This window comes from Uranotaenia lowii, chromosome 1 (assembly GCF_029784155.1).
Source record: "Uranotaenia lowii strain MFRU-FL chromosome 1, ASM2978415v1, whole genome shotgun sequence".
NCBI lineage: Eukaryota > Metazoa > Arthropoda > Insecta > Diptera > Culicidae > Uranotaenia > Uranotaenia lowii.
The window spans coordinates 125,126,827-125,153,608 of NC_073691.1; the positions used below are offsets into that span (position 1 = coordinate 125,126,827).

General features: G+C 35.3%; 1 protein-coding gene across 1 annotated transcript in view; it reads left to right on the plus strand.

The window, feature by feature from the left end:
* LOC129739822 (protein similar) overlaps positions 1–26,782 on the plus strand; it is a 116,877-nt gene that overhangs the window by 28,106 nt on the left and 61,989 nt on the right. Inside the window, exons 2-5 of the mRNA XM_055731353.1 lie at positions 16,588–16,775; positions 17,002–17,222; positions 17,286–17,674; positions 25,749–25,855. Of these exons, the coding sequence (XP_055587328.1) occupies positions 16,588–16,775; positions 17,002–17,222; positions 17,286–17,674; positions 25,749–25,855 (905 nt within the window). The remainder of the gene's footprint in view (positions 1–16,587; positions 16,776–17,001; positions 17,223–17,285; positions 17,675–25,748; positions 25,856–26,782) is intronic.

The window sequence follows — 26,782 nt, forward strand, 5'->3', positions numbered from 1 at the left end:
GTTTGGCCTCTGAAACAATGAGGTTTTTACTTCCAAATGGAACACCGAGTAGGTCAGGCGGGTTGTATCGCTAGTGTCCTCTTTAAAAAAAGGTGCTCACAAGTAGTGACATCACTCGGTACGATCGTAGCTAGTGCTTTTTGGCGCGATCACTTAACGTGAGTTTAACTAGAGTTAGTCTAGTCTAGGTAGATAAATTCATTACATGTACTTTCTCTTGTTTGACATATACAGTGATTGGCTAGGACTTACAGCTAGATATAAAAGTCGCCAACTGGAGGATAGAACTTAGCAGTTCAGGTAAGACGCTTTTGAAGCTAAATGTAAGAACTCTTAGTAAAAACCACCACGTTGTCCAGGTTCTAAAACCCACACAATCGTGGGTCCAAGTGTGGGCCCAGTCGAGACGAGGTGCACTTGGCCTAAGCATTTCCGGCCGCCACGTGGCTCGTGGATCGCTTGCAGTTCGGTAAGGTCGTTCGTAGCCGACAACCGGTGAGCTCAGAAAAACCAAAAAACCAAAAATCTACCTGGAAAATTGAAACGTAATTATGTGGCCCCTAAGAAAAAGAAGACGCAATAATAAGTACATGAGCACTAAGATATGACTTCGTCTTTTTCTATGAGGTGTTCTCATTCGAAGTGATCGCGATAGTTTTTTCCTTATCGTTATGTTGCTGAATTGGATTTAAGATTCGGTTTTCTTAGCAGGTCTTGTTCCTATCCTTTCCTATTTTCCCTGAACTTTAACTTGGAAAACGTCATTTGGGTTGGTAAGATTGACGAAGTGATTGAGCCACTATTTGAAACCCGCTGTGGGAGGGAGTCTTTAGCCAGTCGGTGACTTTGTGTCAGCAGCCTTCCATTTTGGAAGTGGCGCCTTAAGTTGTTGACATTGCTGGAACAACTACTTCCGTTACAATTATTCAAATAAAATAGTAGCGGATATTCGAGTAGAATTTATTTTTGCTATGATTGTTTAAGGCTTCTTCCCCCTTTCACTGATTCGATAGGAAGGGGGAAGAGAAGCTCCCATACAATTTTTTTTTCAATAATTCGAGTGCTAATGTATGTTAGACAGCAGCAACAGGGAGCACTTTCGGAGTGGAAAGGAGAGGCACAAAAACAACCAACACGTTCTGTAGTTAAAACTGGAATGACTTTATTTTCTCTAAATGGCTTCTTTTTATACACAAAAATCTCTTAGCGTTTAGTTTGACCTACGTGTGTTGTTTACATTCACCCCGATCGGGGGAATGCCAACACTCCTCTTCAACACACGCTCAGTGAAGCACCACGCCGGACCATAACCATCACCTTCAGCTGAACGACCTGCACTTTGGTTTTTGGTCCGACGCCCTTCTTGCAATTCGAAGGCGTTCCTCAAGGCTTTACGCCCTTCCCAGCGGCTCGCGACCTTCTCCAGATTCCCGGCACGACCACCTTCCATCGGATTCTAGACTCGACACCCCCAGACGGATTTCCCGCTCGACTTCCTTCCAATTGGATACCAGGCTGAACCATCTTCCAATTGGATCCCATGCACGACCTCCGAAGCCACCGAATGGTTTTCCGGCTCGACGCCACCGAAAGGATTCCAAACTCGATCACCTCCGAACGGATTCTAGGCACGACCACCATCCATCGGATTCCAGGTATCATAACCTCCGAATGGATTCCCGGCTCGACGCCTCCGAACGGTCCCAGGCTTCACGCACCTCCAATCGGTTACCAGGCTCTACGCACTTCCAAAAGGTCCTTACCGGGTCGTCCTCCTGCCGCTGCCGATTCCACTTCTCTCCTACACTCAGCCGAAAAAGGAACGTTAAATTTACCTGGATTTTCACGTAGCCACTCGTTACGTGAATTTTTGCTTGGTCTACGTGAACCATTTAGGAGTTAATAAAAAATCACTTGATTCTTACGTGAAATTCATATAGTTGAACTAGCAGACCCGGTAAACTTCGTCTTACCATGTTTAACTTGGCGTCTCACTTTCGTGAACATGTCCTAGGTTTTTTTTTACATATCCTTCTTTTCCTTTTACTCGAATTGTCACGCTTCATTCTATTGGAATCAAACCTAAAAAAATTAACTCAATTCTACGGGTCTTTACATAGATTATCAAAACATTATCTTCAATCAATCTTACATGCATCTTACAGGAAAACTTGTCATCTAATTTTCTTTGATTCGGATGCTTTAAATATTGCCGAATGGTGTCAGGTATCAGCTTCCCGTTGAAAATTTGAGTTTTTCAGCACTAAACGTGACGATCAAACTTGGCAAGCCTCATGCAGCATGCTTAAAAAATCCATTCTTTGTAGCTTGTTCCATAAATAACTTTATGTTGATAATATCTATGTTTCATTTATTGCATACCATTTAGTTGATTTACTCCGCTTTGCTCGAGTTCACATTAAGGTTAAAATCGGAATCAAAAGTTTCTCATTAATTAGAATTTATTGCTTATGAAACTTTATGGAAAAAGAATTTTGGGGACCATTTTAGGAGTATTTGCTCAATATTCTGCGTAACGCAGTACATTCAGCTCCCGAGTTTCTTCGGATGGTATATTTTTTAGAACTGAAGAAATAAAAAAAACATTGAAGATTTTTTACTAACCATTTTCAAGCAGCTTTTGTTCACTATTTTCACCCTTGGAAGCAGTGGTGATTAAATAATATCCATATTTTCATCAAAACCATGTCAAAAAACAGTTCACCGTTTTATTATTTTTTTCAGCAAAAAAATGCTAATTAGATTCTTTTGAACATTTACCCAATAAATAAAAAAAAACGATCGGTTTTGAAAGGAGGAATATATATTAAGATTTGTTTATATTCAACCGAATTACAGCAATATCATTTGCATTTTTATTCTAATGGACATATCTGCCAATTTAAACCACTGTTTTTTGTAAGATTCTAACTGAAGCATTGAGGTTTTTATAAATTAAATAAATCGAAAAGAGCTAATCTGTTAAGGCTACAATGATTCCATGAGTTCATTCGTTTTTTCTGGAAGTTTTCATGTAAATATACCTCGAAACCTTTAAAAACATATAATTGTCTTTCGGCTATCATCACAGTTCAACTTTCATATTCTTTCAAAAAGAAATATCTAAGTAAAGGTACATTTGTCCCATTTACCGATGCAAGGGAATACACATTGCTCTTTTTCAGATGCGTCAGTGAAAAGACTTTAAAATAAATTTAATACTTTTTCCTGTTTGTCTTTTTTATCAACTTTCATTGATATACCTGCAGTTTTTCCAGAAAAAAAAATGCTTGGTACTTCAATTTTACTGAACTCTGAATAACCATAAGACTTTCATTTACAAAGACATTTAATAATTTTGGGCGCGTTGCCAGTTGTTTCACCGTGTGAAATGTCAGGAGTTAATATCATTTTCGGCACTTTCAGGTCATAATAAAAACTTATCAAAAAAATTCTGCTTCTGCTATCAAAAAAAAATAATGCTTCTGGAATATCAATCACAGAAAAACTTTTCAACAAAAAAGCGGATCTCAAGTCTCTTCTATGTAGCCAAAATATGTTAAACATAAACACACTTTCATGTTAAGTACGTACTTGAATTCTGTGTAAACAAACAGTGAACCTGTAAGCAGTTTTTCGGTGAATGATTTAGAAAAAAAAGTTGAGTTTATTTAGTCAGATTTTTTAATTGGGCTTAACGATTTATAGATGAAGAAATAATGTGAATATGTATACATGAATAATGTATGCATTTTTTGTAAATGTTTAATGTTTGCACTTGCTCTAGTGTATCTTTTAACTGAAAATTCTTTCATTTTTATTGATAACTTTCACTTATGCTTGCAAAAAATCGAAAAGTTCTTTGCATTAGGCCTTAAAATTAACATCAATCCTATATAATCCTTTTAAAAGGACAGGCTCTTGTTCAGTTCATGTGTCTGTTCATCTTCAATGGATTTTGTTGTTGTTCTGAAAATTTAAAGGCACCCGAAACATCTTCAGTCATGCACATTTGTACATGTTCGAAAAATGTTTCTAGGGGAATTGGATTATAAAATTGTATGTTAATCTCCCACTTTCTTTATTTCAAATGTCAGCAAAAAGTCATACCATAATTTTATATGCATCAGTACTAATTTAATATTTTTCAGACAACAATTTCAACAAAACAGTTTTATTTTTTTTAAATCGTTTAAATGATATTGATTTGATCGGCAAAATATCAATCTAAGTGTCATTCATTACTGTGTGCTGTACAAATGATCTAGGAATCAAAAAGAAAAAAACACATCTGGGATTCATATCGCTACCACATGCATTGATATTATGCTTGGTTCAGAAATGCGCGCCCAAATATTTCAACTAATCAGTATGCTATGCCCTGGTTACCATCATCCCTCGACGTTTGCTTACGACGCCTTGGACGACCATAGAGACGAAAAACAAACTGCCCGGCGCCCAAAGGAAAAAAAATCTTGAGAAAATTGAAGGCCATGACTTTAATTTCATTCAAAAAACTACAAATTTAATTATTACGGACAATTGATGCGACTTTCTGTTATTTTTATTCGATATAAACCGATTCGCATGCCTACAGAATATTCTAAAAATAATTTCATTTGAATCGTTTGGGTCATTTCGGAGGAGTAGTACTACAAACACCGTTACAAGAGAATTTTATATAATAGATGTCGTTAAAACAAAGACACATTCGTTTTACGTGACAATCCAGTGATCCGCCAAGTACTGAGGGATTTGGTGCATTCTATGTGATGTTCACGTAAACCTGAACGACTCATTCACGTAAAATCTTTGTGAAGGAATACCAGTTTCAACATGGCGCAGATCCAACAGTTGGTGTATAAAGACAAAAAAAAAAACTGGGTTATCGAGAAGCTGATATTCATTTGGTAAGTAATAAAATTATGTTTTGTGGTTAGTAGTTATGTACATCTTTGTTTTTTTTTCCACAGGATCTGATATTGAGGCAGCTGAAACGGCCAAGCAACCGCTGAAGAGGAAGAACAAATTCCATTTTTCGACGAATTTTCGTTCAATGAATTGAGTGGAGTTACAAAGTGTCAGTTTAAAAGTGTTATGCAAGTTCAAGTGTTAAATATGTTATTTTGTCGAATAATAAAGTTTACTTCCGAAATCAAAACATTTTTATTTGAAATATCCGAAAAAAAAACCTCCCTACATTAATATTACAATGAAATTTACGTGAATTGTACACCGAAAAAACTTTTCACATGAACGCTACGTGAAAATGTACATAGATTTTTGCCACCATGAAAATCACGTGAAATCTACGTGAATTTCAGGTAGCAAACAGAACTCGCACAGCAAGCAGAATTCACGTAATTTTCATATGAGTTGTAAGTGAAGCGTACGGGAAAATAACGTAGATTGGATGTGAATAAGGAATCGATCTACTGCATACTTTTCACGTAGATTTAATTAAAATATGAACGTATTGTGTTGTATTGTTGTCGCATCAATGAAATAATAAATTATTTATTCGGAAAAAAGATTTTATTTACCGGAATTTATATCACATCACAATAACTTTTTAGTTACCCGCATAAAAAAGTATACACAACTTTTCACAATTGAACTTCACTTTACATTTCTTCACTTCACAAAGTCTCCAAAAAAATTGTATTTCATTTAGCGATTGGCTGATATTCCCAGCTGCTCCAATTCCGCATCCTGTTGAAATGGCAAAATATGTAAACAACAACCAAAGAATGATATTACTACTTACAAAAATACAGCTTCTCCACCGCAATAAAAACTGCTCTTTACGACAGTCGATAGCACTTGAATTCACGCGCGCCATATTAGATACCTTTGTTCTTTCACATAGATTTTACGCAAAGAGCTAAGTGAACATCACATAAAATTCAACAAACCCGTTTGTGATTGGCGGTTCACTGGATTTTCACGTAAATCGAACGTGTCTTTGTTTTGAAGCATGACAACTATGGGAATTTCACGTAAGGATTAAGTGATTTCGTATTAGCTTCCAAGTGCTTCACGTAAACCAAGCAAAAATTCACGTAATGAGTGCCTACGTGAAAATCTAGGTGAATTTAAAGTTTCCTTTTCGGCTGAGTGTACGTAGCAGAATGAATCCCTACCCACATTCGATCTACGTTTAATTCACGTACAACTCATATGAAAATTACGTGAATTCTGCTTGCTGCGCAAGCTCTGTTTGCTACCTGAAATTCACGTAGGTTTCACATGATTTTCATGGTGGCAAAAATCTATGTACATTTTCACGTAGCGGTCATGTGAAGAATTTTTTCGGTGTAGCTGTATACCACTACCGATGCCAATACAGATGGTAGCAAATTTGGAAGAGTATTGAAATACAAGAAATATTTTTAAAATGCTTTGTTTCCCCTCACAGGATAGGAAAGAGAAGAAAGGTGTCATACTTTTTTTTTGATAAATTCAAGAGCTCATCAAATAAATTTAACTAAATTTTACAGGGGAGAGTATTAGGGTACAAGAAATGATTTTGTGGTTATTAAAAAACCCTTTTCATCTTCCAGTTGGGATTAAGAGAGAGGAAAAAGAGTTCCGCACAGTTTAGTATAACTTGAGAACTTATCCACCGTATTCGAGTGCGAAAAATGTTTCTATTTTTTTTTAAGGAGAGATTCCATACAGTACAAAGCCAGGAATGGAGGAGGTTTTATCGCATAGTTTTTAAAACTTTTCAAGCTAAAGAAGCCATTTTTTCAATGAAAGGATTTCAGAGGAGAAACGGGAATTGGATGAATCATCCAATAAAATGAAAATCCCTGAAAAAAAAATCTTTGTATTCCAATAATAATTTGATGTGAAAAGTCTCATTGTAAAGATATCGAAAATTTATTTATAGTGAAATTATTTTCACACAATTTATTGATTTTAAGAAGGTGTAGCAAAGCACACCGGGTCAGATAGTTTTATATAAAAATCCTGAAATCGCTCAATTTCATTTTTTCACCTTAACCGAAGTTTCGAATATAACGAAGGTGGCAGCACCGAAGAGTTTCACGCACGAATACTGTTTTGCAACGCCGGCTCTATCAGTCGGCTCGATGTTGCAAAATATCGTGTTTTTTCACCACCCTCAGCCAAAAAGTGTTAGGTATACGATAGACATTTTTCAGCACGAAGCAGACAGAATATCGGATCTTTCCAATACCAGTGTACGACAAAAGTGTTGTGATGAGTTTTAAACCTTCGAAATTTCCAGCTCCATTTCAACCAGTGAACTCGCTCTAAGGACATAGTTAAAGGGTGTCCACGATGATATTGCCACACGATGAAAATGTTCTAATTTTTTAACCGTTGGGTAGAAGGCCGACTTCAAACAGATCCCCGGCAACCTGTTTTTCACGGCCAAGGATAAGGTCAGCATTCCGGAGCATGTCTGCACTCAGAAGATGTCAAAATTTGCGAATAAACTCCTGGTTTGGCAAGCCATCTGCACATGTGGGAAGCGGAGTGCACCTTTCGTGACCCAGGACACGATGAACGCACAGGTGGCCAGGGAATTCAAAAATCGTTATCCTCCGATAGAACTTGCCGATCAAAACACCCGTGGGAGAGATTTTCATCCGCAAGAACACTATACTAGCGCTTATCAACCTCGATTTTGCTCTCGATAAGTTTTGTATTCCGATTCAAATTTATCGTCTCTTGTAACGTTAAGGATAAGTTCTCCCTCCCGGACGAGAGAAAGTTTCTCACTATTTTGATTGGAGTTAAGGGCGCGGAGGGTCAGAATAGACGTAAATAGCTAGAAAAGGCACTCTACTCTCTGTGCGTTTGTTCTTTTGATCGCTTCCAGTTTTGTCGGAGAATATTCTCAGAACTAGAACTGACTGAGAGAAAATAATTTCGGACGAGTTATCTTGATCGGCTTTGGAAAGGGATGACGAGTCATCTGTTCTCATATTTATCGCTAAGTGTTGAACAAGTGATAAACCAGTTATCATTATCAGATCTGCTCGATTTGCTCCCCTGGACATGGCAGAGTGCCTCCAGAAGCGGCTGCTTCCTCTCCTGAAGGCCCACAACGTCCCAACAATCTTCTGGCCGGATTTGGCCTCATGCCACTACTCCAAGGACGTTCTGAAGTTGTATGCGGACAATAAGGTCAATTTAGTACCGACAATGATCAACCCTCCCAACACTCCGGAGCTCCGCACCATCGAGAAGTACTGGGCGAATATGAAGCAGCACCTTCTTAAACGACCCAATGTAGTGAAGACAGTCGAGCAACTGAAAAAGTATGGGTTTACAAACGATTGATTCAAAGGTTGTGCAGAATCTCATGGCCGAGGTTAAGGCCAAGGTGCGGGCATTTGCGTATGGACTGTAAATAAAATACGAGTATAATGCTAAAATGAAGTTTAATAGTTACTTTCAATTATGGCAATCGGATGAAAACTCGAATTTTGCGAATCAATTTTGTGTGTGGCAATTTTATCGGGGACACCGTTTAGAAACAGCGTTGGCAGGATTAGATATTACAAACTCAGGGTTACGGTTTACTGCCCTAACAGCGGGTGTTCCACAGGGTTCCATACTCGGACCTGTGCTTTGAAATGCCTTGTATAATGAGGTGTTAACGCTGAAACTACCAGCAGGCGTGCAGATAGTCGGATTTGCTGACGATATCGTGCTCTTGATCAACGGCGAAACAATCGAGGAGGTAGAAGACCTTGCAACGCTATCCCTAAAAAGGGTTGGCATCTGGATGGCGGGAGTTTAGCTTCAGATAACTCAACATAAAACCGAAGTTCTGCTGGTAACCAATAAAAGAGTTGTGCCGCACATGGAGATTACTGTTTGAGGGCACACGACATCTTCGAAACAGCAGCTGAAGTACCTTGGAGTAGTGGTCGACAATCGCTTAAGTTTTGGTGCGCATGTCAAATACTGTTGTGATAGTGCATTGAAAGTCATAGATTCATTGGCCTGGATTATGCCGAACTGCCATGGTTCAAAGGGTAGCAAGAAACGTTTCCTTGAGAGCGTAGCACTGTCGAAACTACGGAGGAGCGGCCTGATGCTCCGCGATAGAGGTAAAGCGCAACAGATCCAAATTACGGAGCACACATCGGCTGTAGCCATGCGAATTTCCTGTGTATACAGAACAATATCAGCAGATGCAGCTCACGAGATCTCGCCAATGAGGACTCGATGTCCAACTGGCAGCAGCTGTGGGACAGCTCAACGAGAGGAAGGTGGACCTATCGTCTGATCCCGCACACTACTATATGACGCAATTCCTGACTGGTCATGGATGCTTCATGAAGTACCTCTACCGTTTTCTACATGTGGCTTCGCCATATTGCCCAGATTGTGGGTACGAAGAGGAAACACCCGAGCATGTGGTGTTTGTGTGTCCGGCGGCGGTACGTACTTCCATATTTGCGCCTGTGGGCCCGACACGACAGCAGATAACGTTGTATAGAGGATGTGTGCGGATTCCAACACTTGAGAGGTTTGTGTGTGAATCTCGAGTCATTGCGAGGAGATGTCCGTTCTCAAGTCGTGAGAGGAGAGTTCAGGCGTGGAGTCGTTAGGATGAGAGGTTTTGCTGAAAGTGGTCTCGTTAATGAGTATTGCCTTGGAGCGCACTAGCGCGAATAGACCTCCCACTATTGAAGCATAGTGTGCTAAACAGTTTGAGGTGGGAACCAAGTCTGCGACCCCAGGTGGAGTTTAGGGAGTAGGGGATATACACGGAGTATATCATGAGTCTTCCCATTGTATCCATGGACCCAGAGTAGCAAACTGGGGGACGCGGTGGCTCGCTGTGCCTTGGAATACAATCCGTAAACCGGGATTTACCATCTGTGGTTACCAACTAAAAAACCCGATTTAATACACTTATCAGTGGATTGGAGGCTATCTCAATTATCTCAATTATCTTTGGAAATAAATGACACAATAATGGATTCCTTATTTCTGAATTATATATTATTAATCTATAAAAAAGATTATGATTAAAGAAAATCGATAGCAAAAATTACTAAACTCAATATAAAAAAAGGTGCCCAGTACGTTTTTTGGAGGATAAACGAACTTATATTCAACGAGTTCATTTATAATCCAAATAATTCAAACTGTTAAAGTTTGAGAGCCACATATCTCGACGCTCACTAGTGGTCAAGGGGTTAACCTCCTAAACTCTCATGCTAGATGGCGTGGGATCGATTCTCTGCTGTTTTATGAAATTTTTGTCAAATTTTTGATCGCCTTTGTAATTAATTTAGCGATTGCTGGCTACTGCTGCTGAGCAAATGGCTACCTTTTTTGGAGCCGACATAAGCATGATATTTACTATGGAATAGAAAAATTTTAAACAATTTTGTTTTTTTTTTGGTTTTGAGATAGGTCCTACAGGAAAAAAAATCCAATTTTTTGATACTAAATTCATCAAAATCGTGAAACCTAGAATAGGAGTTAATGTGTTAAGAACGTTTCTATGGAACATACAAATTCCCGGACATCATCGTAACTCGTCGAGCTGAGTCGATTGGTACCTATAAAGTGGGGTCTTGGACCCTTAATTAATGATATCCCCAACTGACCGTTCCCTATGCCTTTCTGTAAGAAAGCCAAAAAAAGATGCAGCTCAATGCTCAAGTGGCAGGAACAACGCAAGATGGATGCATAGGTTAATCCCGCGACTTTCAAACTGGGTAAATCGGAAGTATTGAGAGGTCAACTTCTACCTGACGCAGTTCCTTTCGGGTCGTGGGTGCTTTAAGCAATACCTTCATCGGTTTAAGCTTATCAGCTCGCGTGTATTGCCCGGAATGCGTAGATACGGAAGAATCGGCAGAACATGCTATCTTTGTCTGCCCCAGGTTCATTTCAAGGCGTCAACAACTTCAAAATTTAAACGCTGAAAATATTGTGAGTGAAAGGTATCGCGACGAACAGTCGTGGCGTGCTATAGTCGACGAAATCTCGCAAATCATATCTAATAAGAATGAGGAAAAATGATGAACGGAGAGAACGAGATGGTCAACCAAATTTGACAAGCTAATGGAAGGTCTTGGGCCTCGTATGACACTACAATTCAAAAGCAACGTGATCTTAGGGCGCGGTATAACCCTAATCTGGACTCATATGTGCGGTGGAACTTAAAAGGTCTCACGTACTCAGCTACGATCTTTCCTGCAGCAAATGGAAGCGGAGATTCCATTCGGGGTGGTCGTGGCGGGATTCTAGCTTGGTAGTTCCTCAATGGGCCATGCCTTGGTGGTTAGAAATCCTGCGGGAGTGGCATGAGCACAGCCTACCCCTTGATGTAGTATCATAGGGTGAAACCAAGGGGCACATCTGGCACACGAAGCCCAAGGTGGTTTTAGTGGGATGAACCCACACATGGCAGTAAACACCCGGCTGTCATGGTTTGAAGTCAAATTTCCATCTTGTAATTAAAAAAATTACAAGCTTAGATCGAATGATCCAGCCAATATCATAACGTTGCTCTCATAATAACTTGCATTGTGAAATTAAATAGTGATGATCGCAAAATTGATAAGGTAAATAGCTTTCTGACAGTGTGGTATCAACCCTTGCCAGAGACAACGACTCCATGATGAATGAATTCGATTGTCAAAACTGGGTCTAATTACTTGCATCTGTCCAAGAAGCCGCCCGCTTGCAATAAATCACCTTCGGTAACACCTCACAATCTAGGCATGATAGCTTGCGGGCGGTGGCGGCTCCATTTTTTTTTCGACTAGGTTCATAATTGATCTGCAAAAATATTCTTTTTGCAAAACCATTTCACGGTAGATTCGTTTTTGTGGCGAGTGATTGATATGCCGAAATGTATGCACTGACCCGTCGAGATTGTGCGTATCGGTGACACTTTAAAGTGCCTATTTGTAGCTGATAACTGATCTGGTTGATTTATAGCTAACCGTTCGTTCGCTTTCTGATCGAAATCTCTTGAAAATGTACGGTTAGGTTTCATTGACACTGGGAGGAGAATGGCTTGCCATATACGTCATTTAATTTGAGAACCAACTAGGCTATTTGAACGTCAAACCTTAGAAGTTCATTTAACACTAAACGGCAAGAATTTTTTTTCTTAAATTCAAGCCCCATAACTTGTTGATCCACTGAACCGATTTAAAAAACTCGGATTTGTTGAATTCCTTGAATTGTTTTAGTAGAAGTGGTTAATTATAGTTTGTAGAACTCTATTTTAATATGAATCAAAATAATTAAGAGATACGTATTATAAGCTACAATTTAAAAAAAAATCATCACTTTTTTGCTCTTGCTTTCTTTCTGATGCAACAACTCGTCGCAAGAAATTGTCAAAATATTGTTTCTCAGTCTTTCTTTCTCTCAAACGTTCTGTTTCCTTCCCACTAGAAGATTCAGCTAAAGCGGTTAATTTTTTAAATTTTCGGTAGTAATGCTGACTAATTTTACTATATGATCTTTGTTAGCCGAGTTTTGTTTAAAATTTATTTTGTTTTCTTTTGTCTTTTTTAATCTTGCCTCTTTTAATGTCATGCGTTGTCTCATCATGATTTACCTTGTTTCTGCTTGTTTTGTTTGATCTTGTTAAACTTTGTTTTATATATTTTTTGAATTGTTTTATTTTTATCTTGTTTTGTATTTTTCATGGAGTTTTATCATGTTCAATCTTGGGTTTGCTTGTGTTGTGTTGTTTATCATAATTTATCTGTTTCAAACATGTTTCATTCGGTTTTCTATTGTTTAGAAGCATTTTCGTGGGAGCCACATGAGCCACATGAGCCACATGAGACTTGATCTTTTATTCAGGAAGCCGTAATCCTTGTATAAAAATCAAACAAAACCCCAAGATAGAATGTTAATTGACTATTTTGGTCATGTTTGTTCTCATTTCACAATTTATAGCAGACATAAGAAGAAATTTCTATAACTTTGTCTCAACGCTATTAGCATTGCATACTTAAAGGCGCTATTTTTTTATAATTAAGAGAAAATTAATTATTTTTGCTCTTTTCTTCAGACAATTGTTTGATAAATATTAGTTTTTGGATAAATATGAGTAATTTCGTAATCAGCAAACATAACAATAAATTCAGAAGAAGAATATGCCGTTTGGAAGAGGCATCAATTGTACCCAACTCTAGGGGATCAATTGTACCCATAATCAAAATTTTAGAAAACTTTTTCTGAAAAAAGTTGAGAGTTTTCCATTGCTTTGCAAATATGGCATTATGAAGTTCATTTTACGCTCGATACATTGGAACAAATATTTTTTTTCATAATTTTCCCATGGCTTGTGATATAGCTCAGTTGGCAAGTCTGTTGTCTCCTGAGCCGATGTCCGTGAGTTCGAGCCCAAGAGTAAACATCGAACACAGTTGTACCGGATAAGTTTTTCAATAACTGTCCGCCAACTGCAACGTTGATAAAGTCGCGAATGCCATAAATATGGTAAAACGACTATAATCGAAACAAAAAAAAAATAATTTTCCCATGTAAGGAACATTTTAAAGTGATGAAAAAAGATCTTAAAGTAGGCTTGCCAGATACTTTCAGAAAAAAGCGGGACATTTTACGAAAAAATGCGGGACATTGCCGAAAAAAGCGGGACATTTAAGAAACTCTTATAAAAGCTTAATTGTATAGGCAAACATATACGTATACCATTAGTCCAAGTTGTTCATAGAAAGTACACTAAGGATTTTTTCAACGTGAATTGATTTTGCTCCTTTTTTCTCAAATGACTTTTATTAATTTATACGTTTTTTTTGCCATATGCACCATAATTTTTCACAGTTCTCCCGAATCAACACGATCTTCGAGGAAAATATTTAAAGTCGTACATGTAAACGGCAGATTCGATACATCGTAAAAAATCTTTGTGTAATTTGTATAAAAATTTGTTTGTTTGGTAATTTGTTTGAAAATTTGAAAACTCAAGAAAATATCCATCTTTACAAACTTAAGACAACTGAGTCGAAAAAAAGGTGACTTAGACCATATGTTCTTTATACAATGGTATAACGTGCTCCAAGAAGGTTTAACTGAAACAGAATCTTACTGTAATGCTAGGATCTTATATAAACTATGAAAAATGCTGTTTATTTTGAGAAAAATACATATTGGAAAGATTTTCTGTGTTGAACCAATGAATTCGAATAAAGACTTAAGTTTGATTTTTCCAGTGTAAGTCAGTGAACTTTGTAAAAGTTTTCCCAGAAAAAAAAGCGGGACATTTTGAGGAAAAAGCGGGACAGTGGGACATTCAACAAAAAAGCGGGACATAAGTTACATTTTGTGAAATTTTTCAAACAAAGTTCAATTACTCAAACAATTATTTTGTTAAAATTTTTTAAACTACAAGCATTGTTATTTTGCTAATTTTGGCACATTTTTCTAGAACATTTGATCTTTGTAAGACATTCCAGTTTCGAGATATAGCTAAGGAATCAAGTATCCCCAGGGATCAAGTATCCTCATTCTCCCCTACAGATTAGGGGAAAAGGATAGAGCAGCCAATCAACAAACGGAGATCGGGAAATTGGCAACCCTTACAGCAAATTTTTTTAAGCTGGAAACCAGCATTTTTTTGCTGGTTTTTGTCCCGCTGACTTTCCAGCAGAATTTTAATTGTTGGAAAAACAGCAAACGTTAATGCTGGTTTCCAGCAAATTCCAGATAGCTGGAAACCAGCTATTTCTTTCAACACAACCGGCTGTATTTAGTATCAAATTTATATTTTAATTCAAAATTAAATGTTGATTTGGCTGTGCATATAACAAGCAATTAAACAATTATTTCCTCCCTTTTTTTCAATAAAGGGATATACTTATTTCCAGAAACCGATATTTTTTTTCAATATTCTATAACACCGGCTCTGGGTTGGCAGCTTTGTGTCAAAGTGTTGATCATCCGCCACCTGTAAAAATAGCTTTGATAAGAATATTTTAGAGAATCTGTCCAAGAAAAACTCACCCTTGACTTGTTAACTGGTTGATAGAATATAGAGGAAAATAAAACAATTATATCAATTTAACCAAAATTCGTGAATTAGATTCTCACCTTGCTTCAGCGTACGAAACAAAACCAAACTCCAAATTGACAACTCGATTGCTGATTTCCCAGCAAACTAGGTCAATTGCTGGAAAGTCCAGCAATTTGAAAACCGATTGCTGATTTTTCAGCAAAAATTTGGAGTGCTGAACGTTTCCAGCAATTTTTTTTGCTGAAAATCGAGGCAAAAAATTACAGTGTACAATGGTCTTATATCTAAACTGAGAGGAGACACAGTTAAAAGTCTACCATAAGCTGATTAGGAGGAAAAATGTGCTTCTTTCTATTTTTTGTAAGTGAATGTTAAAAAAAGTATTGTAATTTTTCAATTTAGTAATTTCGAAAACTTTTTATTGTAATAAATATTTGTAGACATTTGATGATGGGTGAAGCAAAGTAACTCGAAACGTCACGTGAAAATAAATTTGCTGTTTTACTCACCGAGAAATATCATTAAGTTTAAAAAGTTTAACGACAACCAGTGATTAAATTATTTTCATCAAAAATTAAAAATGTTTGCAAAAAGTAAAGTCTTCGTTGTCAGAAAAATTCTAGATTTCAACTTGTCTCGTTGATGAGGACAAGTGCATACACGATATTTTTTCCAAAATAAGTCTGAGATATGTCAGTGAGTTTATAGACATGGTTTTGCTAGTTGAAACACCGTTTATTACCCAATATGAATGCTGTTTTCCTGCAGTTCCTCATTTATGAAGGCTTTTAGTGTACGGTTGTTCGATCTTCAAAAAATTATCCCAATATGCAAGTCTAGACAAAAATAAAAGTTAAACGTGCTACTGATTTGTTATGAAATCGGTATAGATTCTTCTGGAGGAAACAGCTTTGAAAAACACTCTTTCGGATAGTACAGATGTCAAAATTCTGCTGAAAATGAGATCTAAGATCCCGCAATATTAAGACAGAATAAAAATAAATAAAATCGAAAGATCGAAGCGCAACTGAACCGATCTTATCAATTTTTCCAAAGTTAAAAAGTCGATCCAAAAAATCTAAAACAGTAGAAAAAAGATCGATGCAAAATCAACCAATCCTTTTTTTGGGCATATGTCAATCAAAGCCGAATTCTGGATTATCGGATGAATAAACCCAAGAGGCTTAAAATTTCAAATAAAACAACAAAACAAACAACAAACGTTGAATTCTGGAAAGGTCGATTACATGGCCTTAGAAAAAAAAATCCGAATTTCATCTTTCACGGTGAATAAACGAGATAGAATCCTCGCTGAAGATTGAAAACATTAAGTTTTATTATAAAATCATAACTTTTTTTCTTTTTGATCGACGCATAATTAGTTTTTTAATTCCTATTCTGGGTCACTTTTGCAATCTTGAAGCTTGAAATTGGTTTATTAGTGTTTAAATGAAATTCAACAATTCTCTCATTTGCGTTCAATTTTTATACTGATCTTGCTTTATCGCTTTACTCCCTTAACTCAACTAAAATCGTTACGGAAACTACATTTTTTTCTTATTTCTTTTCCTGATTGACAGGAACAACGAGAAGCGCAAAGAAAAATCCCGCGATGCCGCTCGTTGCCGCCGGTCCCGGGAAACGGAGATTTTCCAGGAGCTTGCCGGGCTGCTTCCGATGCGCCAGGAAGACGTCGATCATCTGGATAAGGCTTCGGTGATGCGCCTGTCGATTGCCTTCCTGAAGGTTCGCGAAATGCTGGAATTGTGTAAGTATCGAACTTATTTTTTTTTCTGATGTTCGAATATAAATTATTTTTCTTTTCGTGGTGAACCACTCTAACAAAATCAACAGGTGGATTTTGTTTTAGTACACATTCAAGTCGCAAGCTTTATCGTGGATTGAATAGAGCTTTTAAAAAGCAAATTGAATGTTGACAACTAGATGGCGCAACAATATTGTACTAAAAAGCTTTTGTTTCGTTACTTTTTCAGTTCCATCCAGTGTCGGTAATAAGAAGCTGAATCATGCTGGTGAAATTGAAACGAACGAATCTGACGAGCGTCTCGACACCAAACTATCTTTGGAGGATTTGGCCATGGAAAATGAAAATCTTGCGCTGCAAACGTTAGACGGATTTTTGTTGGTTTTATCGGCCGATGGCGAGATAACGTTCGTTTCAGAGAACGTTTGCGAATATCTTGGCATTTCCCAGGTTTGTTTCGGATTGTTAGTGAATTTTAAACTGTTATTCATGTTTCAATTTAAAACCCGCCAGATCGATATGATGGGTCAACCGATATGGGACTACAGCCACCAGTGCGACCACGATGAACTACGGGAGGCTCTGAATGGGCGTGATCACAGCCCGTCGGAGCTCGTCAATGGGGTGGCCAACGATGACTGCAAGCCGTTGGAAAATCGTGACTTCTTTCTGCGCTTGAAGTGCACCCTGACGAGCCGTGGCCGGAGCGTTAACATCAAGAGCGCCTCGTACAAGGTTATCCACATGACGGGACACATTGCGTGCAAGGAAAATCGCAAACGCCAACTGGTGGCTGTGGCCAGACCGTTGCCACATCCCTCCAACATCGAGGTGCCGCTGGATTCGAGCACGTTTCTGAGCAAACATTCGCTGGACATGAAGTTTTCCTATGTGGATGATAAGTGAGTATTTTCGTTGTTCTTGTTATCAAGTTTTGACGTAGAATTACGTCTTACGGCAACATTTGAATTGAAATTCACGAACGGATCTCGCGTCACGCAAAATGCCTCTTTAACGGACATCTTTTCCGAACATCATTTTGCGTCGGTACACCAATACTAATTCAGCGAATATATGGTGGGCACGGAAATCTTCCTCATGACGGTAGAAAAAGAAACATTTTTGCTGCCTCAAATTTCTAGGGAAGAATGCCACCTAGTGGTAAATTCCTCGCAAAAAAAGCCTTAAATTTTATTCACATTCAGCTTTGAGACGGATTTGAGTAAGCAAAACTTCCTGAACATGTTGAGCTCTCGTCGTTACAATTGGCCAATTGAAGCTGCCGGGGAACGATGCGGGTTTTTTTTGTTACCGCGAGCAGCATTACCGGTCAGCTCCGGGACTTCGGCGGCCAAATATTCCATAACCGCCAGGTAAACCGGAGATCCTCCACCCACACGTTCGGTACAAATGCATGAGGCGATGGGTGCGACCAACTGGAAACAACAGTCCGGCTCGCGACGAACGGGCATTCGAATTGGTTATATTTTATGTCAGAGTATTGCAGAGAGAACAGTTTGTATGCATATCTTCTTGCTTCTTTTAAAATTCTAGAAGACTCTTTCCATGAAAAAAATAGTGGAAGGGCCATTTGGTTTCAGGAAGCTTAAATAAATAATAAAATGCTGATTGTAAATTATGCGCTGAGAAGAAATTCCAAAAACCCGTAGACTTTTTGCTTTTCGCTGCTAATTTTTGTCAAACTTGCTTCACCACGAACAGAAACCATCGCTTGCTGCGACCACACAAGACGAGGCCCAAACCATAGTACTTTGAAATATACAAGGTAGGCCATTCCGCTCTCTTTCGACGTATTGGTAAGAGGCCCCGAAAAATAGTTATGGAAAAAACTGACAAATGTATGGAATTTATCAAAAAAACACATTTTTCTTAAAATTGGCAAGTAATAAAATTATGAGAAAAATATGCACTGATGCATTTTAATGTAACGAACAATATTTGGCTTTTCAACACCGCTAAATGAAATATGCAATGGGCTTTTTCTCGATTTAAAACTAAAATTTGATGATATGTTCGCCTTGTGTGGCCTTTTTCCTTTGTGATTTGAATAAAAATTCAAACAAATTGATTCTCATCACAGAAATACGAAGTATTTTAAATCATTTATCAAATATTAAACATAGACAGAAGAAAATATTACATTGCTTGCTCTCCAAAAAGAGGGACAACGATGAAAATTACTTTTGAATGCTCATTATTTATGGTTCAAATTTGAAAATCCAAAGCAAAAAATAGTTTCCGATGATCCTGAAGAATCAGTCTTTCATCTAAAGCCCTTTTCAAAAGAATCGAATGGCTATCGACGGAGAAATTAATAATTTTGATTTCTATTCCATATAAAACTGCCAAATTTTCATAACTATTTTTGTTGGTATGCAAGCATGCTGTGTACTTACACGGAGCTTTCGAGTGAGGTTAAGCGCAATGGCCTACCTGTTATTTTCCATGTACTATGGGCCCAAACGAACAAATGAATCTCGCGCGCTGCAGCTGCTGGCTTTTTATAACTTTTCAACTTGTGGAACACGGTGGGTTTTTACCCATATCGTGTTGGACAAGTTAGAAGGTTATAAAAAGTCGGAATTGCAGCGCTCGAGTGTTATTTGTTCGTTGGGCATTGCCTCGTGCGGTTGCAGCGAGCGGTGATTTATGTTGTTTTGCAAAGTTTTTTTCCTTCATATAACCCTATCCTACTGTGTGAAGTTGAACTATCGGAATGGTTCGATCAAACTTGAATCCGAAAACATGACGAAACAATTTGACATTATATCACAAGATGACATGGCATATGACAAAATGACAAAATGTCAAATCTGATACTGAAAGGTGTCTTTGAGACAAAAATTACGAATGTACACAGGGGAAGAAAACGCAAAAATGAAACATTCAAAGAACGGTCATTGCAGGATCAAAATGTTTGGGTGTTCAATATAAAATTAAAATGACACAAAACGCCAATCCTATCGTAATTCTACGATCACGGTAGTGTACTATACAACCTCTTCAACTTTTTCGTTGTCTATTTTACTACTCCCGTAATTTCGACTTTAAATGCAGCTTTATCCCAAATTTCACGTCGGAAATGCCTACATATTCTGTTAACCCTTTAATTGTTGTTTCAAAACAACACTAATTAAAATCCAATTATCCCGGTAACGCGTAAAACTTTTGAGTTACGAGTGTTCACAAAAAAATATTTTTGATACTAAAAGAAATTAGCCTACACTGACAAAACGTTCGAAACATTAGTGTGTGAAACTTCACACATTTTGTAAATAACTAAATAAGTAGACCAACACCAGAGTTCTTTGAAACAGGTAGGCCATTGCGCTTAACCTCATTTGACAGCTCCGTGTATGTACACGGCATTCCTACTACAAACGAAAATAGTTAACAGTATAATTGAAAGTGCAAACTGTAACTGTGGAGCAACTAATGCCAATCCGGATCACTATTTGTCCAGCTGTCCCAGTTTTGAACAGATGAGATGGCCTATTTGGAAATTTCTGCTGGAAAACGAATCGCACCTGATCTATAGTTGATGTTAAAGACCAAACATTTTTTCATTAATTGTAATAAAGACATGTAATCTTCAATTTACCATTTAACACTTGGCCGGCTATGTATTAGAATTAGAGGTTAAGCCATTTTTAGAACTAAGAAATTTAACTGCAAACTTACCGTTTCATATGATCTCTGAGAATCAATCTTTGATTTCATGCACTTTTCAGAAGAAACAAACGGCTAATAAAGACAAAATTACCGATTTTGATTTCTATTCCTTAGAAAACCAGTAATATTTCATAACTATTTTTGTTTGTAGTAGGAATGCCGTGTACATACACGGAGCTGCCAAATGAGGTTAAGCGCAATGGCCTTCCCTGTTATATTTCAAAGTACTATGATTCCCAGGGAGGTTTTTAAAGTCAAATTTTAGCGAATTTTTTTTTCAAAAAGTTATGATGTTTGAATGTGCGCTTCGGGTCATATTGACCCGAACAGCTTAGGAAGGTTGAGGAAAATATGTAGAAAAAAAGAAAATTAGAAGGAGAAGAACTCAGATTGGAGATTGAAAAAGCGAAAAAATATGCAAAGAAAAATGGAAGAAAACGATTACACTAAAACACTAAAAAGACATGAACAAAAAGAAAGAATAAAGGAATTAAACAGAAAAACTTAAGCGATCAATGCAAAAGAAAAAATCGAATTAAAAAACCGTATAGGCAAGAAAAGAATAAAATAGGAAGGCAGAAATGGAACGAAAGAATTAAGTCTCTCAGAATCAGATGAGGATAAGTGCCCAAATGATAGTTTCGAGAGAACGCGCTTCGACAAATTTTTCGTCATGGGACCAGAAGAGAAGATACGCCAATGATCACGACAAAACTTTGCAGTCAATGATTGAAATTGTGTATAATTTGACCAATTGTGTGAAAAATGAGTGAATTTGAAGTAAAATTAGAGAAACCAGGGCTCAGAGAGAGAATTCTGCGAATTTTTGCAAATTTTTGCAAATTGTGTAGTTATTGTGGAATTTTGATCATTTCTATTTCAAATACAAAGGATTCTCTTTCTATTGCCATCTCTCGAGATTTTTTTTTTGGCGAGGAACATACTAAAGATATCATAATAATCGATTTTCCATATATCTCGCGTGAGCTTTCATTACGTCGTATGAAACAAAATGTAAACAAACAGTTTTATCACGAAAAAATTCAAAAACTGACATAAACTAGTCGCAATTTCTTGTAATTGAGTAATTTGTAACATGGACAACATAGGGTAACGGACTTATTTTGGACCACAGGACCAATTTTGGACCACCTTTTCTAGCTCTCTTATAAAGAAACTAATAACGAAAAAAAAAAAAAAAATAGTGCATTACATTAAGTGCCCGGGCTGTATAAAAAATACAAATTTTAAAGTTGTTATAATAACTTTTGCAGCAGTTTTCTGTGAATTCTTAAGGTGTTTCATACGACGTATTGGAAGCTCACTCGAGATAATTTTTTTTTAAAATTCTAACAGTTTCAACTCAATCGAAAAAGTGTTAAAAAAACTGAGTTTTGCACGAGATATAGATGAGGATAAGAAGAATCGATGGGTAAACTTAACTCAGAATCGCTGATTGTGGCACCTACCCCCCTCTGATAGTTAGGGGTCTCAATTATGAAAAACTATAAAACAATTACAAAAGCCAAAAAAAAAACGCGTAGAAGGAAGGGGAAAAAGAATGAAAGAACATGGAAAAAAAGATAGAAGAAAAAATTTAAAAAAAGATAGAAGAAAAAATAAAAAAAAAGATAGAAGAAAAAATAAAAAAAAAGATAGAAGAAAAAATAAAAAAAGATCGAAGAAAAATTGAAAAAAAGGTCGAAGCAAAAAATGAAAAAGATAGAAGAAAATATGAAAGGATAGAAGAAAAAAGAAAAAAAGATAGAAGAGAAAAATAAAAAAAAGTAGTAAAAATAAAAAAAGCAGAAAAATTAAAAGAAAGAAAAAAAGAAGAAGAAAAAAATTAAAAGAAAGAAACAAAGAAGAAGAAAAAAATTAAAAGAAAGAAACAAAGAAGAAGAAAAAAATTAAAAAATGGTAGAAGAAAAAATGAAAAAAGATAGAAGAAAAAATGAAAAAAGATAAAAGAAAAAATGAAAAAGATAGAAGAAAAATGAAGAAGTTAGAAAAAAAAAATGAAAAAAGATAGAAGAAAAATGAAAACAGATAGAAGAAAAAATGAAAAAAGAAAAAGAAAAAATGGAAAAAAGATAGAAGAAAAAATGAAAAAAGATAGAAGAAAGAAGAAAAAAAGATAGAAGAAAAAATAAAAAAAGTAGTAAAAATAAAAAAGTAGAAAAATAAAAAAAGTAGAAAAATAAAAAAAAGTGGAAAAAAGTAGAAAAAATAAAAAATAAATGGAAAAAAATATAAATATTGAAAAATAAAATTTGAAAAAAGACAGAAGAAAAAAATAGAAAAAAAAATAGAAAAAAGATAGAAAAAATAAAAAAAAAGATAGAAAAAAAAAGACATAAGAAACAAAAAAAGATAAAAAAATATATAGAAAAAAAATAATAAAAAGATAGAAAAAAAGGATTGAAAAAAAAATAAAAAAAAAGATAGGAGAAAAAATAGAAGAACAAAAAGATGGAAGAAAAAATTATCAAAAAAGACAGAAGAAAAAATAGAAAAAGATAGATGAAATAATGGATAAAAGATAGAAAAAAAATATAAAAAAAGAAATTTATAAAAAAGTACGAAGAAACTAAAAAAAGTAAGAAGAAAAATAAAAAAGGTAGAAGAAAAATAGAAAAAGATAGAAGAAAAATAGAAAAAAAAAAAAGATAGAAGACGAATAGGAAAAAAGATAGAAGAAAAATAGAAAAAAATTATAGAAGAAAAATAGAAAAAAGATAGAAACAAAATAGAAAAAAGATAGAAGAAAAAAGAAAAATGATAGAAGAAAAATAAAAAATGGATAGATAAAAATAAAAGAAAGATAGGAAAAATAGAAAAAAAGATAGAAGGAAAAATAAAAAAAGAGAAGAAAAATATTTAAAAGATAGAAAAAAAATTATGAAAGATAGAAGAAAAAATAAAAAAAGTTAGAAGAAAATAAAAAAAAAAGATAGAAAGAAAAATAAAAAAAAGAGAAGAAATATATATAAATGATAGAAAAAAATATGAAAGATAGAAGAAAAAATAAAAAAAAAGAATAAAAGATAGAAGAAAAAATTAAAAAGATTGAAGAAAAATTAAAAATTCAATAGAAGAAAAAATCAAAAAAGAGGGAAAAAAAGATTTAAGAAAATATAAAACAAAAGTTAGAAAAAAAATAAAAGAAGAAAATTAAAAAAAAAACAGAAAGAAACATAAAAAATAGAAAAAAAAGAAAAAAAATGTGAAATAATGTAAATAGAAGAAATAAAAATAAAAATATAGAATATAAAAGAAAAAAAAAACAAAAAAAAGTGAATAAAACAAATAAGGAAGAAGGAAAAAACGATAAAAAAACTGAAAAATCCTGCATAAAAAAAACTGAGAAATAAGAAATAAACTGCAAAATAGAATAAGATGAAAAATCTCAACAAATGTAAAAAAATGAAAAAAGAACCAAAAAGAAGAAGCGAAGAAAGAAGATAAAAGAAATTTAAAACGTAAGTAACAGTAAATTACAATAGGAGACAAAGAAACATTTTGATTGAAAAAAAAAAAAAAACAAGAGAATCAATAGGGGAGAGTGGGGATACTTGATCCCCTTTTCTTATTTTCACCATATCTTTTTGGAAAAATTTAGCAACTCACCGTCTTTGACATTTTCCGACAGCTTGTAACTTCAAGTTTCTATGCTCCAAAAAATAGAACGAAACTTGAACCCGTTGATGAACTAGAAGCATTTTCGTGGGCGTAAAAAAATTGCGATTTTTCTGAAGTTAGGGGAGACTTGATCCCCTATTGAAGGAGACTTGATCTTTTATTCAGGAAGCCCTAATCCTTGTATAAAAATCAAACAAAACCCCAAGATAGAATGTTAATTGACTATTTTGGTCATGTTTGTTCTCATTTCACAATTTATAGCAGATATAAGAAGAAAATTCTATAACTTTGTCTCAACGCTAATAACATTGCATACTTAAAGGCGCTATTTTTTATAATTAAGAGAAAATTAATTATTTTTGCTCTTTTCTTCAGACAATTGTTTGATAAATATTAGTTTTTGGATAAATATTAGTAATTTCGTAATCAACAATCATAATGATGAATTCAGAAGAAGAATATGCCGTTTGGAAGGGGGATCAATTGTACCCAACTCTAGGGGATCAATTGTACCCATAATCAACATTTTAGAAAACTTTTTCTGAAAAAAGTTGAGAGATTTCCATGAGCAAATATTTTTTTCATAATTTTCCCATGTAAGGAACATTTTGAAGTGATGAAAAAAGATCTTCAAGTTACATTTTGTGAAATTTTTCAAACAAAGTTCAATTACTCAAACAATTATTTTGTTAAAAAAATTTAAACTACAAGCATTGGTATTTTACTCATTTTGGCACATTTTTCTAGAACATTTGATTTTTGTAAGACATTCCAGTTTCGAGATATAGCTAAGGAATCAAGTATCCCCAGGGATCAAGTATCCTCATTCTCCCCTAAGGTAAGAAATCAGTAAAAAATATATAGAAATAACAGAATACATATTCCAATTAATGGGAAAAGAATTAATGTAACACAGAGGACAAAACCGGGGTCCGGAAAAAAAATTGTTAAATAAAGAAAAAAAAAAAATGAAAATTAATTCAGTAGAAGAAGAGGGAAGAAGATAGAAAAAAGTATATAAAAATGCGGAAATTAGACAAATAAGGAGACTGAAAAAATAAAACATACATAAATCAGTTTAACAAAATATTTAGGACGTGAAAAAATGATTATTAAAATGATATAACGAGGAACACAAAAAAACATGATAGGTGAACACTAACCTCCACACAAATGTGAAGAAAAACAGAGAACGGAAAAGAAATAAAAAAATTACCTACTTTTGGCGAAAAAATGTTACGAAAGCTTGAATGAAAGAAGCTTATTTATACATTGAACGTGAAAAGGAAGAGCCAGTAACGGATAACAAGAAAAGATGAAAATTGATAAATAACGTGAAATACAGAAAATCAAAGAAATAGAATACTACAATAAAAAAATGGAGAAATACAAAAGGTTTTTGAGTATAAAAAGAAGGATAAAAAATTATGTGAAATTGAAATTGAAATAGAAAACATCACAAGAACAGATTCAAATGCAATAAGTAGCAGACAACATTCAATGTTGTAAAAGTTTGACTGATTAATTAATTGTGTTTCTGTTCAATTTTTTGTTGTTACCTTAGACCTTATAATCACTAATTTAGTCTAATCCTATACAAAATAGATCTATCTTATTACAAATCCCTATTTCTCTCCGCAGGATGTTTTCGCTGCTCGGTTACCACCCGTCGGATTTGATGGGTAAACCTGTGTACGAGTGTCATCACGGCATCGATTCGGAACATCTCATGGGAACCTTCAAGAACGGTAAGTCTACAGTACATGCATTAAATTTAGGTCATTACCCTCTTCCATGATTCGGCAATGATGATGAACCAAGTGTAAATCCTTTATTGGAAATGAAAGACATGTAAAATTCTCTTTCGTTAAAGATTTTTTTTATGACGACACCTAAGCATCTTGTGACGCTTTTTGTGACTTTTCGCGTTATTTTGTTTCTCCCTTCACTGGATTGCTTAATTGAGCTTAGGCTATGAAAAATATTTTACTGAATCCGATATAATGTACCTATCTAAGTATAGTCTTTTCGGAGAGACGAAGCGAGGAAAAAACACTTGTTCAGCACCAGTCCATTTGGCTGTTCTTTAACATTTTTCGCATAAAATCGTCGTCGAAGCGCACAAAAAGTGCCGCAAATCACGAATAATTTTGAAATTAAATTCGGCTTGTAAAATTTTATGCCGTAAGCTAACAGTCAGTGGTGGTGTGTAGGGATTTTTTTTCTTGCATCTAGCTTCAATTACACCAAACAGCAGCTGGTGTAGGGTGTAGGTGGTGTTATTTTTAAGGACACTTTTCAAACTTTGCGTAGCACATGCGGATCGGTATTTGCGGAACGGCTTTCGTGAAAGGAGCAGCGAATACGTAGTCATACCTACTTTCTAGGATGTGGTTTTAGATTTGGCCATAATGCAAGGTTTGGAATTTTTTTTATGGGTCATAAAATATCTGACATTTACTGGAGCTGACATTTACAACTGCTGTTTTGAAATATTGTTTCTGAAATCTTGACGATCCTAATTCAAGATTCTTGAAAAATTATAAATGAATGCAAGTGTCCAAAAGCTATTGAATTGAGTAATTGAATTAAAAAAAAAATGGTGTTATATTTGAACCCTTCCACTTTGACTTAAAATTTAGAATTTAAATAAGTTATAACGAGCATCAATGATT